This window comes from Pleurodeles waltl, chromosome 2_1 (assembly GCF_031143425.1).
Source record: "Pleurodeles waltl isolate 20211129_DDA chromosome 2_1, aPleWal1.hap1.20221129, whole genome shotgun sequence".
In the NCBI taxonomy this organism is placed as follows: domain Eukaryota; kingdom Metazoa; phylum Chordata; class Amphibia; order Caudata; family Salamandridae; genus Pleurodeles; species Pleurodeles waltl.
This window is the reverse complement of record NC_090438.1, coordinates 544,446,092-544,463,875: the sequence shown is the minus strand read 5'-3', so window position 1 is coordinate 544,463,875 and position 17,784 is coordinate 544,446,092. Positions and strand designations below refer to the sequence as shown.

General features: G+C 42.6%; 1 protein-coding gene across 38 annotated transcripts in view; it reads left to right on the top strand.

Annotated features, from left to right (window-relative positions):
* The window catches only part of CLASP2 (cytoplasmic linker associated protein 2), a 1,425,897-nt gene that overhangs the window by 347,961 nt on the left and 1,060,152 nt on the right, over nucleotides 1–17,784 (top strand). For 2 of the 38 annotated variants that reach the window (XM_069214777.1, XM_069214721.1), the window contains exon 1: nucleotides 8,617–8,998. The exons of 35 other annotated variants lie outside the window; for them this stretch is intronic. In XM_069214777.1, coding sequence (XP_069070878.1) covers nucleotides 8,983–8,998 — 16 coding nt within the window. In that variant the 5' untranslated portion in view covers nucleotides 8,617–8,982. Of the gene's footprint in view, nucleotides 1–8,615; nucleotides 8,999–17,784 lie in introns of those variants that run through there. One more of the 38 variants, XM_069214813.1, reaches the window with a different exon arrangement.

Sequence of the window (17,784 nt, the reverse complement as noted above, 5' to 3'; positions counted from 1 at the left end):
CAACCTAGTAACTGTGCACCATATAAGAAGAACCCAAAACGTTTGCCCTTGTTATGGAACCTATGGCTGCCCCCTGCATCTGGTGTGGGGGGCGGGGGGGCAGACAGTGGACGAAGTGGGTGGGATCAGAGAGGCATGACATGCCCATACTTTACTAATTAAGTTAAAACCATTCCCCTACTTTTTGTTAAAAGATAACCTTCAGGGACGGTTAATTCCGAGAGTTGAAATGCTTCCGCTGAAGTTTAAGGCAGGGAGTCTTCTGTGCTGTCAAACTGAGGGAGGGTCAGGTAACTAAACAAGTCTTCTTGCCAGGGTGCCTGCTTGCCTGAAAGAAAAGTGCGTGTGCAACTGGTAAATCTGCAAGTGTAAAGGCTGTTTGGAAGCTGGTATTGGCTTTATTTGACGGAATGCCTTCAAGCTTTCTGATGACACATATTTATTCTTTTTGAGTGGTATTGAGATGGAGTTACCTGCTTAGCTGTAAAGTGTGTGCTTTTAAAGGACAGTTATAAAACAAATTTACTATGTACAATCTGGGTATTACTAAAATCTATATTTTGGAAGCACTTTTTTAATCTTCAAAGTTTTTGCGCTTTTTGTAGCACCCTATGTTATACTGTGTGTGTGATGCTAATTTAAAGTCATTACTTACATATTCACAGTGCTTTCTCCCTGAGACTAGGACCTTTTAGCGCTAAACATGCACAAATTGCTATTCCCCACTGCTCTAATCAGGATTAAATTCTGTAGCTTTCTGGTTACTGACACAGACTTTACAGTGGATTAACCAATAGAGGTTTCATACAGTACGATACTGAATTTCCCACTGATGAACTTAACTTGCATTTATTTTGCCTTTTAGCTGTGTTATTTTATATATAGTTAATTTAGGAAGCTGGCCTGGTGTGTGGTGGACACCTATGGTGTTTACACCTTATACCAGGTCCAGGCAACCCCTATTAGTTAGTGAGACAGTGTCTACGAAGCCAGGGCTCTATTGCGGTTGCTCTTGTGAACAGCTAAGACTTATCTAGGAGAAGTGTAAAGCACTTGCAATAACACAGCAGTCACACAGTAACTCATCTCACATGAAAGGAACCAGACAGTGTTAATAAAATAAAGGTACTTTATTACGGTAACACTCAACTGGATTCCCCTACTATTATAGGCAGTCCTCCAACTGGAGGTAAGTACTGTATATACACAATAAGTATTAGGAACTTAGCATTGGAAAATAAGCATTGGCAAGAAATAGCAGTTAACAGCAAGGGCCCTATGGGGGCCAAACTATATACTAGAATACTGGAATGTGAAGTTGGGTCCTCCTCCCAAGGAAGTGGAATAGTTCAAAGGGAGCTGGGAGAACTTGGGGCCCCAAGAGGTGAGTACCTAGATGGTCCCTAGTGACCAGGAGAGCATAGTTAAGTTACCTGGTCTTCAGAGAGTCTAACAAAGGGACTTAGAAAAGGAAGATTGCAAGACCAGGACCAGTCCAGTGGAACCAAACGGTGGATTCCGGAAGAAAGGGACCTGCAAAAGAAGGGGACAGAGTCCAGTCTACGCAGGAGTGTCCAGGTGGGGCAGGATCCACTACCCACCCATCTCTGGATTCAGATCTGGGTCGAAGATAGAAGATGAAGATCAGCTGTGGAGCCCAGGAGCTGCAGAGAGGTCCTTGGAGTCATGCAGAAGATGTCCCTCGTCTATCGACGTATCGCAGATGGTCAGTGGTCAGGAGGACCACAAACAAGCCTTGGCAAATGCAAATCTGGGTGGAAGAGGATTTGCAGAAGAGAAGAGGACCAGCAAGGTCCAGCGACTCGACCCTTGAAGGGGAGTTCGGGGTGACCCTCAGCAGTTGGTAGAGCCAGCAAAAGCAGTTGCAGCCTCCACAGGCAACCCATTGGCAGCAGGCACAGTAGGTTCAGTAAAAGGCCCAATCAGAACCTTTGGAGAGGAGTCCCCTGTTGTTGGAGTATCAGAGGAGAGACTTCCTTGCAAGGATGAAGAGCTGGGGGCCAGAGGTACTTGGAGCCAGAAGATCCCTCGGAGCAGGAGTCAACAAGCCTTGGTTGCTGCAAGAGTCGTGTAGTGCAGATGGGCACTGTCCCAAAGGAACAGTCAAGGGCTCACTGTCTCCCAAGTTGGAAAGTAGGTAGAGAGGACCCAGAGAAGCCCACCACACCACCACCTGTGTTGGAGATTCTTCCTGGAGCCAGATAGCAGAAGATCCCAGCAGCCGGACATCGTTCCCTTAGGTGCCTGCGGATGCAGGGGAGTTTCTCCTTCACTCCAACAGAGATTCCTTTTTGCATTTTTGGTGCAGCTGAAGTCTTGCTGACCCCAGAGGATGCGCAGCCGTGGAAATGTTGCAATTTTTGGAAATTAGCCGGAGAAATAATGTTGCAAGGTGAGGTTGTGTCAGGAGTTTCAGGCTTATTTTGTTCCGTGAAGTCCAGCAGCAGTTCCGGTGGTCAGGAGCAGAAGAGGTTGATGCAGAAGAGTCCTGGTGGAGTCTTGTACGCTGAATCTTGGGACCCACCCACAAGGGAGTCCCTAAATAGCCCCAACAGGGGGTGGCATTGTCACTCTGCAGGGTGACCCCCTAGCAGAGGGGATCACTGACGTCAGTCACCTGTCCTGACCAACCAGATGCTCACAGGGACCTCTATACATCTTGTTTCCAAGATGGCAGAATCAAGTAGCCACCTGGAGGAGCTCTGGGCACCACCCCTGGGGTAGTGATGGACAGGGGAGTGGTTACACCCCTTCTTTGTGTGTGGTTTCGCGCTAGAGCATGGACCGGGGGTCCCTGGATTAGTTCAAACCAGATTATGCAAAGAGGGCACCATATGAGCCCTTCAAGGCAAGCTAGTGGCATGGGGAGGCGACCCCTCCACAGAGGATGTTTCAGCCCCTGTCCCACAGGAGATCCTTTGTTCTGCCTTCCACTGCTTGAGCTGGTCAAGCAGCAGGAGCGCAGAAACCTGTCTAAGGTGCTGCAGCAGCATGGGCTGCCTGCTAACCCCGGAAGACTGGTAGGAACAATACTGGGGGGATCCTCTAAGGAACTCCCAGAGTGCATGGAATCATGCCACCAATACTGGCATTACTACTGGGGTATAATTCTGAAATGTTTGATACCAAACATGCCGAGTTTCAGAGTTACCATTATGTAGCTGGACCACAGGTAAGTGACCTGTGTCCAGTACATGCTTCCCTGAATTTATGAAGTCCAGTGCATTGGAACTGGATTTCGTAGGGGTACCTCTGCTCATGAAGGGGTGCCTCACACACAGGAACCTGCACCCTGCCCTTTGGGCTAGGAGGGTCTACCATAGGGGTGACTTACCGTCTTGCAGTGACCAGCAGTGAAAGTGTGCATGCACCTTTTCATACACGTTACAATGGCAGACCTGCAGGCACAGTTTCCACGGGCTCCCGTAGTGGCATAATACATGCTGCAGCCCATGGGGCTGGTGTACCAATGCCCTGGGTACCTAAGTACCATGTACTAGGGACTTACAGCAGTACACCAGTATGCCAATTGTGGGGTGTAAAGGGTATCAAAGCAAACAAATGTGGGGAAGAGAGCACAATCACTGGGGTCGTGGTTAGCAGGATCCCAGTTAAACAGTCTAAACACACTGATAACCAGGCAAAAAGTGGGGCCAACCATGCCAGAAAGAGTGACTTTCCTACAGTTACGTGAAGGAGAAGGACTAAAAAAAGATACAGAATATTTCCATTTTTTAGCCACCCCTTTCCCCACCCCCACACTCAATCCACCCACCCACATTCTGCACAGCATCACAGTCCGTATACTTTTTTTTTTTTCTTTCTTCATCTCAACTGCTGGGGAGAGAAGACATCTTATTCTATGCAGATAATGTTTCTCTACCTGAAAGACCTGGATATAGGTTAAGCTCTTAACTTCTTCCACAAAGTATCTTATATGTATATCACATTAATGTCAAGTGGCATTTTGGAACACCTCCTTACCTCTTTCCAAAATGGTCATGCTTCCGCGTTTCCTATTTTCAACCTGCCACTTCTTTACTTGAATGCACTGTTTTTCCAGTCCTTGAAAACTCTCTTTGAAGAACTAATATAGGTAAGGCGATGTAGGGTGCCTCTGCCCAAAGGCATCCTTCCCATGCTGGAGAGGTACTGGAGTGCTAACCTTTGAACAACATTAACTTTAATCGCAGCTTCAGTGACTGTGCTGCTAGCCTTCTTGCACCCTACTGGATGACAATGCCATAGCTGTCTGGCCGTAGACAATAGCCAGGGCATTTATAGCTCACTCATGAGTCTCCTTGTACACATGTGAAAAGCAGTGGGAGAGGGACATAGGTAGCGGACTCAATGACAGGGAGTACGGCTGTATACTTGTCTACCCTTCTGTAGCAAGGAATGCTCAATTAAATATTTACATCCCAGGAGCGAATGCCCTTGATGCAGATCACAAGATGTGGACCTACAACGCTTGCTGTAGCCATACATGGCGCTCTCCTCCTATTGAGCAGTGGTCAACGAACATGAGCCAAATTTCAGGGCATACTAACCTTTGTAGCTGGGACATTAATTCATTAGGCTTATTCAAACGCTCGAAAAAAAAGCAAGGCCCTAGCCCATTTCCTGGATTTAGCCCTACTACTAGCTAAATGTTCCATAAGGCGCCTCTGGAAAGTCAGCGTTCCCCCTTTAATACCAGTCTCTTAACAGGCGATAGCCACATTGGCCAAATCAGAGCATGGCAACCCAGTGATAAGAAGCTATGGACTTGTGTAAATGCCCTTATTTCTGGAATGGCACAAGCTAGCCTCTCTCTTCCTATCCATTGACAACAGTTATCCACCACAAATTAACACTCTGGTATCACTATGCTAGAATGTACTTCTCCATATCCACCTCCCCCCCCCCCCAAAATCCCAACCAACTACCAGTAATCACGAAAAATCATGTCTTCAGTAAAGCGCTCTCATGTGCTTTGCCTTACTCCCTCTGCATTATGTGCCTCTCAGTGTCCACCAACTCGAATTACTCATCTGTGGATGCCTTATAGGCTTATGCCCGATTGTCCAAAACTGTTGCAGGCATAATTGCCTAACGCAGTGGTTCCTAACGTTTTGACTTCTATGGACCCCCACTTTATCATTACTGGAACCCGGCCCCTTCCACTGAATCATTGTTGTAATCAGGACCATTCCACTGAGTCAATACGTGAAGACCGGCGCCCCGGCCTAAACCTCGTTGATCATTTGAACTGCAACACAGTACACAAAAGATGCAGAACCAAGCACTCATCAAACACATACACAAACGATAACACATTTAATTTATTTTGCAAACAAATATAAATTTAAAAAAATTAACTTTAATAGGAAAGGTGGAGCTTTTCTACATTCAATTGAAGCCACACAGTGTCCATACTGTATTATGTTTGATGCACCTGCAGTGCTCCCACGAATCAATCTGAGAATACTAATTTAATTTTTAGCCTCCAATTTTAAATTCCTTGACATTAACAGTATGTTCAAAAAAATTCAATTGTACATTTAGCCACTTTTTTTTAATGCACTTTGTTAATATTATTTAATCTTCAAAGCAGTCACGGAACCCCAGAGGAGGCTTTGTGGATCCCTAGGGGTCCCCAGACCACAGGTTGGGAACCGCTGGCCTAACGCAAGCCTCATCGAAGATACTCTTAATATCTGTGAGCCAACCAAGTTGCCCATCCTCCTTCTCTCGCAGAATTGTATTTCCCTCCTGTTATTTTTCTTTCATTATAAATAGTGACTACTCCTCCAGAACGTATTTGATGGCATAATGGTCTTGATCACTGAGTACAAGAGTATATCAGCAACTATTTGATCTATACTGACAAAAAGTTGTCAAAAAAATCGCTATTTGCTCCAGTGTCAAAAACATAATATATGCTTTAAAACTTTGTATCGTATAATACAAAAGTTTTAATAAAAATATATATTTTTTAAAATGAGAAGAACCCAAAACTGTTTATTTGCAGAATGCAATTGAATTAAGGAATGGTTGACTTGGCTGTTGGCCATACGCCAATTGGAAGAGATCAGTAACATTGTATTCTAAAGACTCAGAATTTGTCTTGGAGGATGCTTTCAGTGCTATTTAATATAGTATTTGGGAAGGTGATAAGATTTGTTTTGATAGGAACATTTTTTTTGTCAGTACAAAGGCAATAAATGGTAAGGTTTACAAGCTCTGTCCTATAAATTATAGATTCACAGATTCTCACAGTTGGTACTCACAATATTAAAGATCTATACATTGAGCCAGTAACCCTTAAAGGCACAGGTATACCTGCGTTGTTCCTCGGGATACATCTGTCCAGGAACTCAGCAACACTTGATCAATGTAGTGTGACGTGGCAATTTATCGTCTCTATTTAACTAGTGTGCCTCTGACTTACCTTTCAGTGGTATCTGAGCATCTTCTCATTGATGGAATTTTTTCCTGATGTTTTTTGCGCTATCGATGTTATTAAAGAAAGTTGTGTTCTATTTTTAACAAAAAATGTAAAAATATAAATCATGGTTTTCAAAAAATGGCCTGCGGTTGACAAACGTTACAGAAGCTGAAAGCAGTTGATGACCACCACTTTACCCTGGCTAAAATAGCCCCGAGAAGTAACATCTAACAGGGGAGAGTTCCTACATTTTATTGTAGGAATAAGGAATGCAGAATAAAAATTTAAACATTTTTTAATTGCTGGATTAGACGTCGTCTCGTTTGAAATGTTTTTGTTAATTCGCAGGAGCAGCTCACAGGAAGCAGAAGGGGCAGGGCGGCGCACGGGGAGGGGGAAATTAAAATAAAATTTTTAAAAAACACTTACCTTAATGTCGCGCATTGCTCTGCTCCTGCTTCTCCTCGCTGCAGGCACAGGTTCCCAGCCTGCCCTGTGGCCAGTCCTGACTGCTAAAAGCAGCATCTGGATTATCTGGGGGCGCCCAACCAGGGTGCTAAAAGGCAGACTGGGAGCCTGTGCAGGCTCTCTCCAGCCCGGCAACACAGTGCTGGGGTGGGAAGGGGGGAGGAACGTGACGCTCCTCCACCCTAACGGAGGAGCCGCCCCTATTAATTCGTGGAGTACTAAATAAATGCTGATATGTGTCTCAACATTTGGGCTGAAGCCCCCCTCTTGTTTTTACTTTAAATAGAATATACGTCCAAAATTTTAAAAGACGTACTTTCTCAACTTAATGTTGTTGGAAGAATTCTCTAACTTGTATGTTATGAGATGAATCTCCTTCCAGCCACCCAGCTTATTCCTTGGAGAGTTTGAATCCGGGATTATTGCATTAGTCTTTACCTAGCGGCTAACCATAGTTCACCAACACTAGTAGGTTTAGAATGCTTCATTCGCATTCAGTGCTCTTGACCAGTCACTTGTGACATTGGCTCCCTTTGCAATCCCGAAGTCACTTATAATGACTACATACTGCTTAAATGTATACACAGCTCGTCTTTAATTTTCCTGCAGGTAAAAATCTCTTCCTACCGCTTGTCACACAGTTGAGATAGTCCAATTTTACCCCGCTGTCCTTGTCTCTTTTTTGAAGCTTGCGAACATGAAGCAACAGCAGCTTGGCATGATTGAGCGAGGCACCCGGAAGATTGTTCAAGAACAATTCATTAAAGTCTTAGCTTTTGTGGTTTTCAGACAGCGTCGAAAAAGAGTAGTACCTTCAGAATGCGTTAGATTGTTTAGTGTGTTTCATAGTCTACAAACGTAAAGATATCAACAGTTAATAGGTCCAATTGTGTAGCCTCTCAGAACACGAAATACAGTAACCCCTACGGATAAAATGTAGTCCGAAGGACCACTACTACGTATTGACATATAACTTTGAGTTTTAGAGGCATTTTTGGCTTTTCAGGGTTGGTGAACAGTTGTGCTATAGTGGTCACCTGCCGTCATTGCTAACCATGTACGACTGGAAGTGAAAGTTGGTTAACATGTGAAGTAGGACCATGCCAGGCGTAATGGCATTGTCAGCTCTCCTGTTCGATTTTACTCAGAAGCGCTTTGCATGCTGGAACTTAATGTCATTTTCAGTATGGATCTACAGGTACCAGCAAGAAGACCACTGTGGCTTGAGAAGCCTGGACTGGCTGGAGGCGCAGCACGTTTTTCTTAGTAGCTGTGCCATTGGTAGCACAACATAGTGAAACAATTCCATATAGCGAGCATAATTGCTTGTACCCCTAAGGGCAATTGCAGTGTATTGCTGTACAGTTGTGTTTAGGGTCTGAGCGCCCGCCCCATGGTTTGGTTTATTTCCAGGACTGAGATAAACCCGCTCTGTGCCTTCTGTGACAAAAGAGTCATTGCGGCTGGGAGCAGCAGCTGGTCCGGAGCTGTGTGTGTCAGAAGCCGCCCTCGCTGGTCGGTCCTGCACAGAGGAGCATTCAGAGTCGCCTCTGACGGGGTTTGTTTACAGCGGTCCTAAGGCCAGCGCCGGGCTCCGGCCAGCCGAGGGGGGCAGCTCTGCCGCCTGTAAATATTGTCAGCATAATTAAGGAAGAAAATCCACACGAAACCAATGATGCGTGTGGTCATGTGACTTTATAATTGCATGCGAATGTCGGTGGGGGACAGGCGCACCGTGATTAGCGAGCACATGCCTGTGTTTTGTTCATGGCTTTGAAGGCCCTTCGTGTGAGAGCGCGGCCAGCCCTGTGAGGGCTAGGTGAGCCGGGGGAAGGCTCCCAAACGGAAAGTTCTGCTCCCGGCCGTGTGGGCTGCTGCGCTCAGCGGCGGGCTCCGGCTTAAGCCGCGGCTTTTCTCAGCCCCGTTCACACTAGGACTGCTATTTTGAAGCTTCCTGGCTGTTGCAGTACGGGCTGCAGCTCTGCCTGGCGTACACAGAGCGGCACCGGAGCGCCGGGCTGCGTGTCTGCCCCCTCCGCCCCCCAGAGGATTCTCGCTCCGCGATGGCTGTCGGTGATGGTGAGTAGCGACTGAGGGGCCTGTGGTTGCCGCACGACACGGTTCCATTTTTTGTTCTGGGCATCCCTTTTGTGAAGCCTTGTTGGAGTTTTCAGCGGCGCTGTTCGCATTGAGCACTGCATCTGCTGTGACAGACCTCTAGCGATGGCTTCCTCAGCTGCCGGTGAGCGCAGCTCTGCAATGGCTCTAATCGGTCTGTTGCATTCACCTTGAAAAATGTACCCACGAGTAAACCATTCGTGGTTTCCTGTCTGCTGTCCGTGCGCAAATGGCAGAAGAGCTATGCCATATTTAGTAGGAAGGTGTGTTTTTCTTCAGCTGGGGAGGAAAATGGCCTTCTGTGTCTCTGCTGATCATAATAAATGGTCGATCCGCACTTGCATGACAGGCTTAAACCATGTCTTGGTTTAGGGGCACGGGCCGCGGCTGGTTGCAGTTAATGTTTATAAGGAACTAAACACATTGTCTTCAGGGGTCTGTTTTATGAAACAACAGTGGAAATGCAGCCCCTGTTCCTCTTCTCTTATTTTGCTAAGTATAGCCCATGGTGACCTTCATGCTTTGTGAAGGGAGTAAGGAGAGATAAGGTATGGGTAAACGTTGTTGTGGAATACCGAAATGTAGCGCCACAATGCACTATTTTTCAACATTATCTGCTATGATTTATTTGACGTTTTGTTGTTGTTCGCATGCCGGTAGTGTTTGTTTACCTATGTATAATATCAAGCCAGAATAGCGACTAACTTATTTCACTGATGCGCTTGGGTGCCGCTCATGCTCGTCTGTGTTGAAGATATATATACATATATATATATATATATATATATATATATATATATATATATATATATATATGAGATGAGATTGTGATGCTGGTGAACATTTCAATTTATAAAAGTATTGATTTATTGTTGCTGATTCAAAGTGTGCCTAGGTTCTGCCTCCTGCTATTATGTATTCATGGGATGAGTTAGTGGTCTGTCTCTTTTTCCAAGGGGACAGATGTCAACATCACTTAACCCTCCCTCCCCCACGTTTGTCAGAAATTCTGGGCCGCCTGAATGGAGATGGCAGGGATTGAAGGCAAGGGGATGTACTGGCGTGAGGGGGCGTATTACTCCCTACTTTCTCTGCCGTTATTGGTCAAACAATTTTATTGCGTGCCACTGACATTTATTTTTATTAAGCTGATAATTTGAGTATCCAAGTTCTGTAAATATTTTTGTTGTCTAAAAATAGGTTATTGTTAGATTATTTTATTGATCGTGTCATGTAGGATGTGTATCCCGCGTTCTCTATACCTCTGACATGTACTACTTTTTTCTGTTTGACTTATTAGTGTTAGGAATTTGCCCAGTTCATATTTCTTGGGTAGCTCTTAATACATGCGATTAAGCCTTTAACTAAGAGGTATTTTCACCACCCCGTCCAAATGTTTTATTCAGCATAAATAACCTATTTTTGTAAGTAATAATTTAGTTTTTAGAGTGCACTGTAAACGTTATGAAAATAGTGATGACAAATATACTATGGAAGAGTTAGTTTTAATTACGAGATATCGGGAGTTCTACACGTTGTGCAAGTTAATACGTTTATTAAAGTTAGGAATATTATTTGTTGCTTGTGCAAACCTCACTCCAAAGGAAATATACTTTTTTGCATCCTTAATAACTTTCCTCCCAGAATTGAAATCATGAGCGTTTTAGATTCCGTGCAGATTGATCGGTTGGTATAGAAGAGGGCTGGGGTCCCCGAGTTCAACAAGGGGTTTCCCATAACTAGAGTATGCCGTACAAAGTCTGAACCGCTTGACAAAAGTTTTCAAACTTATAGGTGAAGTGTCTTTGACATATTGTGCGCAAGTCAAAATGTGAATGTTAGTTACCTCTCAGTTAACCCTTACACAATCTCATTATAAAGCCACGAGTTAAAGCGTCTCTTCCACCCCCCAGTTCTCATCACTAATTACCCCCTGATCATCACTATCTCCGTGCTTGAGTTGACTTAGAGTATGCCATAAACTCTTCATGACTTTTGCTTATACTGTCCGTCCTCCCCTGCATCTTGTTTTTGCTTCTGTTTACTAATACTTTTCTGCCAGTCTTGATGGACTATCTGGAAATGTATTGCTCTTTGGTCCAATTTACATAAATTTTGCATTTTTTTGCGTTATGGTCTAGCACAACAAGGGACAGTGACTGGCATTCTTAGGCATCACCCAAAATCCAGGCACATGTTTGGAATTCACACTGTAGCCCAATTTGAGCACCATTGGTTAAAAAAAAAAATGGAAGTGTTGGAGTTTATATTTGGAGGGTTGCTTGCTGGGGCATTACTGGCTTGCATGTGAGTATTTGAATTGGAAGAATTTTTGCTCAAGGAGAAATTTCTAATTTTAATTGGGAAAATAGCAGAGGATATCTCTGGACACAGGGCTACATCCCAAGTGGGAATGTTGAGTTCAGACGGTTTCAGGCTATTTGTCCCACCATACTCCAAAAGGAAGATATATAGGAGGAGGAGGAGTCAAAGCACAAGGTTCTCATCTCTGCAACGATCTAGAACCTGAGTTTAGAGCCTCATCTTTCTAAAAGGCCCCAAGGAAAATTCAAGCTTTTTCTTTACAGCCTGCTGATGGTGCCTGCCCTCGTCATACCCCTTTAATAGGTAGGGCTCCTTCGAGGCTCTATTTGCAAACAGTCATTTTCTCTAGCCATATGGTTTGAACTTTCTGCAAACATCTCGCCCTTCTAAGTTAACTGAGAAAAGGCTGCAGAGAATTAAAATTGAGGCACAAATATGTAATTTCACGCTTGTTTTGGATACTTTTGCAGCCGCACTTCTAGCTACGTCACCAGTAACTTATTTTGAGAGTTGAGAGAAAAGACAATTTTCTGGATATCCTTTGTCATGCTGATCTACCACTTCAAATGTTATCCAATTTAGTGGAACTTCAGCAGACAAGCTCTTCCCTGTAGACAACTGCTTCTAAAGTCTGGTGCCGACTTGTGTGCTCTGCTGATCATTGGGTTCAAATGAAGGAGGGTGTGCTTGGTCCATTGTATACAATTTGGTGGTCGTGTGTTGTAATAAACACAACTAGTGAATGGTTTTAGCATGGCAAGATGCACCAGGAAAACATACATCATTGCTAAGACATCTTTTGGTTCATGTTAAAATTAAGTTTGTCATATCTTATTCTTTGACTTGGGAGTAAATATTTTTACTTTGAGAGTAGTGTGACTGGCAGGCTTTACCCTTTGCTTTCGAATCTTGGGTTGGCTTTGCATTTCCTAGTTGTAAGTGATATTGCTAGCCCTGTGGGATTTCTGAGTAGCACTTGACCAATGTGGTGATCTGTCTAATATGTGTTGTTGTTTTTGTGAGATTGTTTTCTCATTGTTGGAGAGTGCTAATGGGCTGCTTTGATTGTGGTCTGTAAGGCATATCTGTGATGCATTGTATTTTGTTTGATTAATGTAGTGTCAAACGTGTTTTGTTGCATTAGGGAACTAGAGACAATGCATTTTGCTTTGTTTCATGATAATTAATCTTGTTGACTTACTTTTTGGAGTCTAGCTTGCTCTGTTGCGTTTGTGTGTGTGTGGTTTTTTTTAATGGATAGTGTCATTGGTAGTGAATGACACATCTATGCTGTCTTGGCTGTAGAGGAGATGTTCTCTCAAATTTGTTGCATAATTTATTTTGAGGAGATAACTTAGTTACATCCAGCAGTCGCCATTGGGGTTCTTTCCTACCTCACTAACACACAGAGTTGGCCAAAGTAGTGGATTTGCTGGTCACCAATCTACTCTCCACCTTTGTCCTAAGTGCTAAGGTGGTTTTCTGCTCTTCGGGGCCCTCCAGTTTATTTAAAATAAATAAATAAATAATGTGTTACTGATATGGCAGAGATGGATAATCACTGGTTTGATTATTCTGGGCACATAGATACGAATAAAACTGTATTTAGTTTCTTACTACAGGATTTTGAAAAGAGGAGCGTATCCAAAAATAGGAACATCAAGCAAAACAAAAACTGCAAATAGGAAAAAAGAGGACGAAATGGAAAAAGTCAATACTTGCAAAGTAAACCAGAAGCAGGAAAAGTAAAGTGTTCATATGATGCTGAAATAAACTGGCTCAAAAGTAAATTCTGTTATAGGATTAGCAAGATGAGGTATAAAATGCTCAGATGTTAAAAAGCAGGAATGTGACTAGTACACCAAAGGGTATATGTACAAAACCTTTTTACGGTTGTATTTGAGACAGCAAAAAAACAAACAAACAGTTTTGCATGTACATATGCCAAATTGTTATTTGGTAACTTGTTACGGAATTGCAGTTTGGCTTAGAAATTCAGTATTTGAATGGGGCATTTTTAGGGCGTCCCTTCCAAATACTGAGTGGTATGTATGAATGTATTGCAACCAAATTACGGTTGAAAACATTAATTGTTTACTGACACCTTGTAGGAGAGGTGATAACCCATTCACAAATGGGAGAAGGTCGCCAAGGCCCGTCCCTTTTGAGAATGTAAAAGAGATATTTTTAAAGAGCATGCAGTGGTCCCAGGAACCACTGCCTACTTTTAAAGAATGGAATTTCAAAGTTTCATTGTTTCTTTCCAAACACATTCAATGTTCCTTTAAGGAAAACACGCTGCATTTAAAAAGAAAAAAAAAGTTTGCTGTATGAAAAAGCAGTGACAGACCTGGTGGTCTGCTCACCTCAGCAGGCAACCATCCCTGTGATGACTGCGATTCCTAATGGGTCGCAAATTGCGACCTTTGACATTAATATTAATGAGGTAAGTCAATTTGCGGCCCACTAGGAATTGCTATTTAAAAGATGTAAATTTTCTTACATCAGAAATTGCGATTTCCTAATTGTGATTCAGTAAGAATTACAATTAGGAAATCACAATTCTAGATTTGTGTACATCTGGAACTAGTGCTTAAAACGGGACTCACTGAATGGCAAGAGCACTAGAAAAATGAGCACATTCAAGGGGAAAAAAAGTGAAGTGTTAGAGAACAAAGATTAGGAATTGAGAGAAGGAAATGTTAGTTCAAGGCTGGAGAACACAATCAAAATGTAGAAAGTTACTGAGTGAGAATATGGACTTGCTTCTTGATGGCCCATCTTTCTTAGATCTTGCCGGCAGACAGCATTTGGCTTCTTAATGTAAAAGACTTATTGTGGACAGTACCAATATAAACAGTGGGTTTTGGGTTTGTCCATTGTTTACCATTGTCTGGCAGTCTCGTTTGCTTGTCTTTTACTTTCTTCCTCTTCTTGCGTTTGTCCCATCTATGGAGCATAGTCTTCCATACTATCCTTTTTATTGGATTTATTGTATCCTTTGATGGCTCCACACCTGGGATCCACTTTTTTAAGGTTTCCATTAGCATTAATTATTTGCTTTTCCTAAAATTCTATGTGTAGTATATTGAAAGGGACTTTTAGCCAGCAGTCTTAATTCATTGGTATGTTACTGCCATTCACATTTTCTTCTTCCCACTCAGTATGCCCAGGTAAGCCATGAGTTAACTTCATTGTGAGTTGCAGCAATTTTTTGCTTTTACAATGAGCATATTTTACACTAAGTAGTTACTTACATGCCAATAATTGTTTTTGATATAATTCTTTTTTTTTGCATTTAACAAGTTGTTTTTAGATTGACGGGGCCCTGTTGGATTCTCCCCCTTTTGCAAACACCATGACATAACAAAACAAGTATTGACAAAGCCAGAAGGCCAACACCAGACCTATTGACTTTGTCATGCTTGTTTCTTTTGTTTTCAGCTTTTGATTGGAGTGTATGTGTTATCTTGCTCTTTCAACTTTGTGCAGCATTCTCCTCACATCCCTGCTTCCCCAACGCACACACTGTTTATCCCTTCTTGTCCCTTGCTTTACCTGCCCTATACGTTTGTTTTTATTTATCCCACTTCCCCACACAAGCTCTTGTGTTGCTCTTCCTACAACAGTGACTCGCATCCTCCACCTGTCCACCTTGGTGCACCCACCACTCTCTGTTGGGTTTTTAATTTAAAACAAATCTTTTTGTAGGGCCTATAGCTGCAATTTGTTACTGGGTCCGCTCGTTTATCTTTGATGTATTTTCTCACTTCTTTTGTTTTATTAACTGCTCGTAGATTTGGGTCCCCTTTCTTAGAATGATAAATTAAAAGTTAAAAAAGGCAAGTATCCTGAGGTATGCGTGATAGCACACGTGCCAGTATATTTCATTACGGTGCAGCACTTTTTATTGTGTTTGACATTGCTATTTTGAATTGGCAAGTGAACAGTTTTTTTTATTTCCCCAGTGCTTAACAGCTTCGGCCAAAAATACTGGCAAAGCCAAAATCCTGGATAGAATTTCCAGTGGGATATATGGTTTACATGGCCAATTCATACGTACTGGGAGGATCAGGTGAATTGAAACAGACATGTTTTAACGATTTTTGAAACGCCAGGTGGTTCGGGAGATTTAAAAAAAATCTGAAATGGGTACCTCTTCGAGCGTTCTCGGTATTTGCTGAGACTATTTCCTGAACTTTGTAGTATGCTTTACTGAGATAGACGTATATTTCTCCAATTCTAGATTTTGTTGAATGCTTGGATGTTGTTTCCTAGCTGTTTCTTTGAGCACAGACTATATCTAGGGTGGCCTGTGCACGTTTTCCTCTGGAGGAATAATTGTCCCAAAAATGTATGCTTGTTGATATAGGGACCTTAAACAATCCTCTTTCTAACTGGGAGCCAGTGTGGGGCACCAAGGACTGGGATGGTGTGCTCTCGTGGAGGCATACAAAGAGGAGTCTTTCTGCAGTGTATTGAATTATTTCTGGACTGCGAACCAAATGGTTGGATGCAGTAAAGAACCGTTGCTTATTCCAGACGATACTACAGAGGGCCACAGTGAAGAAAGCCTGTGACAGGAACATATTCTTTAGAGAATATCAGTCATATCACAAGTGCTTTTGTGATTGGCTTCACAAAAGTATAAACATATAGTAATCGCCATCTCCTGAGGAATACTTGACTATATTCTTCTTTCTCACTGTGGTAAACAGAGATTGCCACCATATCAAATTAAAATCATTCCACATGTTTTTGAGAAAGTGTTTGCTGCTTCTCTTCTGCTTTTCATAGGGCGAATCTACAGTTTTATTAACAAATCACTGTCTAGACAGAAAGTTGTGTATTATCAATCTCGTTTTGGTGATGACCTTGTTTTGGTATCCTCTCCATTGATTTTTAGGTATGGACACATAAGTAAACACTTTCATAAATTTGATTTCTAAATCTTCCTGGCACACATCTAGGCAGATTAAAATGTCAGAAAGCCCATATTCAAAGTATACTTTCTTCAGAGACAATGCAAAAATGGAAGGGACGAGAAGTTCCCAATGTTCCTGGTGTGCTTGTATCCAAGAGCTCCTTATCTTACCCAAGTTAAGTATCTAGAAGCTTCTGCCGTGGTACTAATGTAAAACGATCTGGTGTGAAAGTTGAGGAAGAAAAACCTATAGGCTTTCTTCTGGCAAAGTTTGGCAATAACTGAAAGAACAGTGTCTGAATAATTTTTACAGAAGTAAGTTTGCTGACCCCTCCCTCTCACAAAAACGCATTTTATTTCGAAAATGTTACCCACTTTTTTTTTCTCAAAGTTCTTCTGGGAAAACCTATTTTGCAAGTATTTTCACCCTCGGAGGTTTACAAAGACAACACATTTTGAAGCATTGATAAACTTTACTTGCAGAATTGTAATTTCACCTTCTTTTAAATGGTTCTTCAACAAGTTGGTCGTGAGCTACTGGAAGCTCACCATCACCCTGGGACCTAATTTTGAAGTTCTGTGCCTATTAAAATGAAAAAGACAACACTGCTCATTTCAACACTCTTAGAGTGGCAACTAGCCAAATCAATGCCAGGGCCACATAACACTCAATCACTGTTTCTGTGTATGGGGAGTTTGCCACACCATCATCAGTCTCCACTCTCAAGCTAGGAAAGACACAGAGATTGGCAATGTTGTAGGCCCTGTTTCTTTGTTGTCACCCTGTGTGTAAAAATTTGGTCAGGAACGTGTGTCAGTAGTATGCCGGTGCAGACCAGCAGGCATGAATGAGACTTCAGGAGCCAGAGAGAAAATGTGTGAGCTGGATGCATAATCAGCCCTGAAGCAGAGCATGGAGGTGTAGATCAAGAGCTGAGACAATTGAATCTGAGCTTTACATGCATACGTTTGTGTGTATATGCAAGTGGGCAGATGTAAGTGCATGTCTGGCATTGTGTCTCTTCCTAGTAGATAATATTGTTCATTGGAAGCTGTAGCTGGTGTCAAGGACAACTAAAAGTATCTGTTTCCCCCAATCGTAAGGGGTTCATCTTTAGCACAGTAGTGCCCTTTCATGGCATACTAGAGATAATGGCATAATAAAGTTCATCCTTGGCATATTTGATAGCCATCATTGACATGATTGTCCTAATGTTAGCCATCCCTGACATAATGGTGACCAGCCCTTGCATCCTGATCTTTATGGTGTTGGTGATTTTTTTATTTTTTCTAACTTAATTACTTGGTGGTATATGTGAGTCTTTAAAAACGAGAGCCCTAAACTTAATCATTGGATTTACCCAGAGACAAAAGAAAAATACTCGGGAAAACCCACCCAAGACAGGATTAAAACATAAAGACTATGACGGTTTATTAAAAATAAGTGAACACAGAAGGCCAAAAAGACATTGATTAGTCAATCAGTTCAAAATGCTCA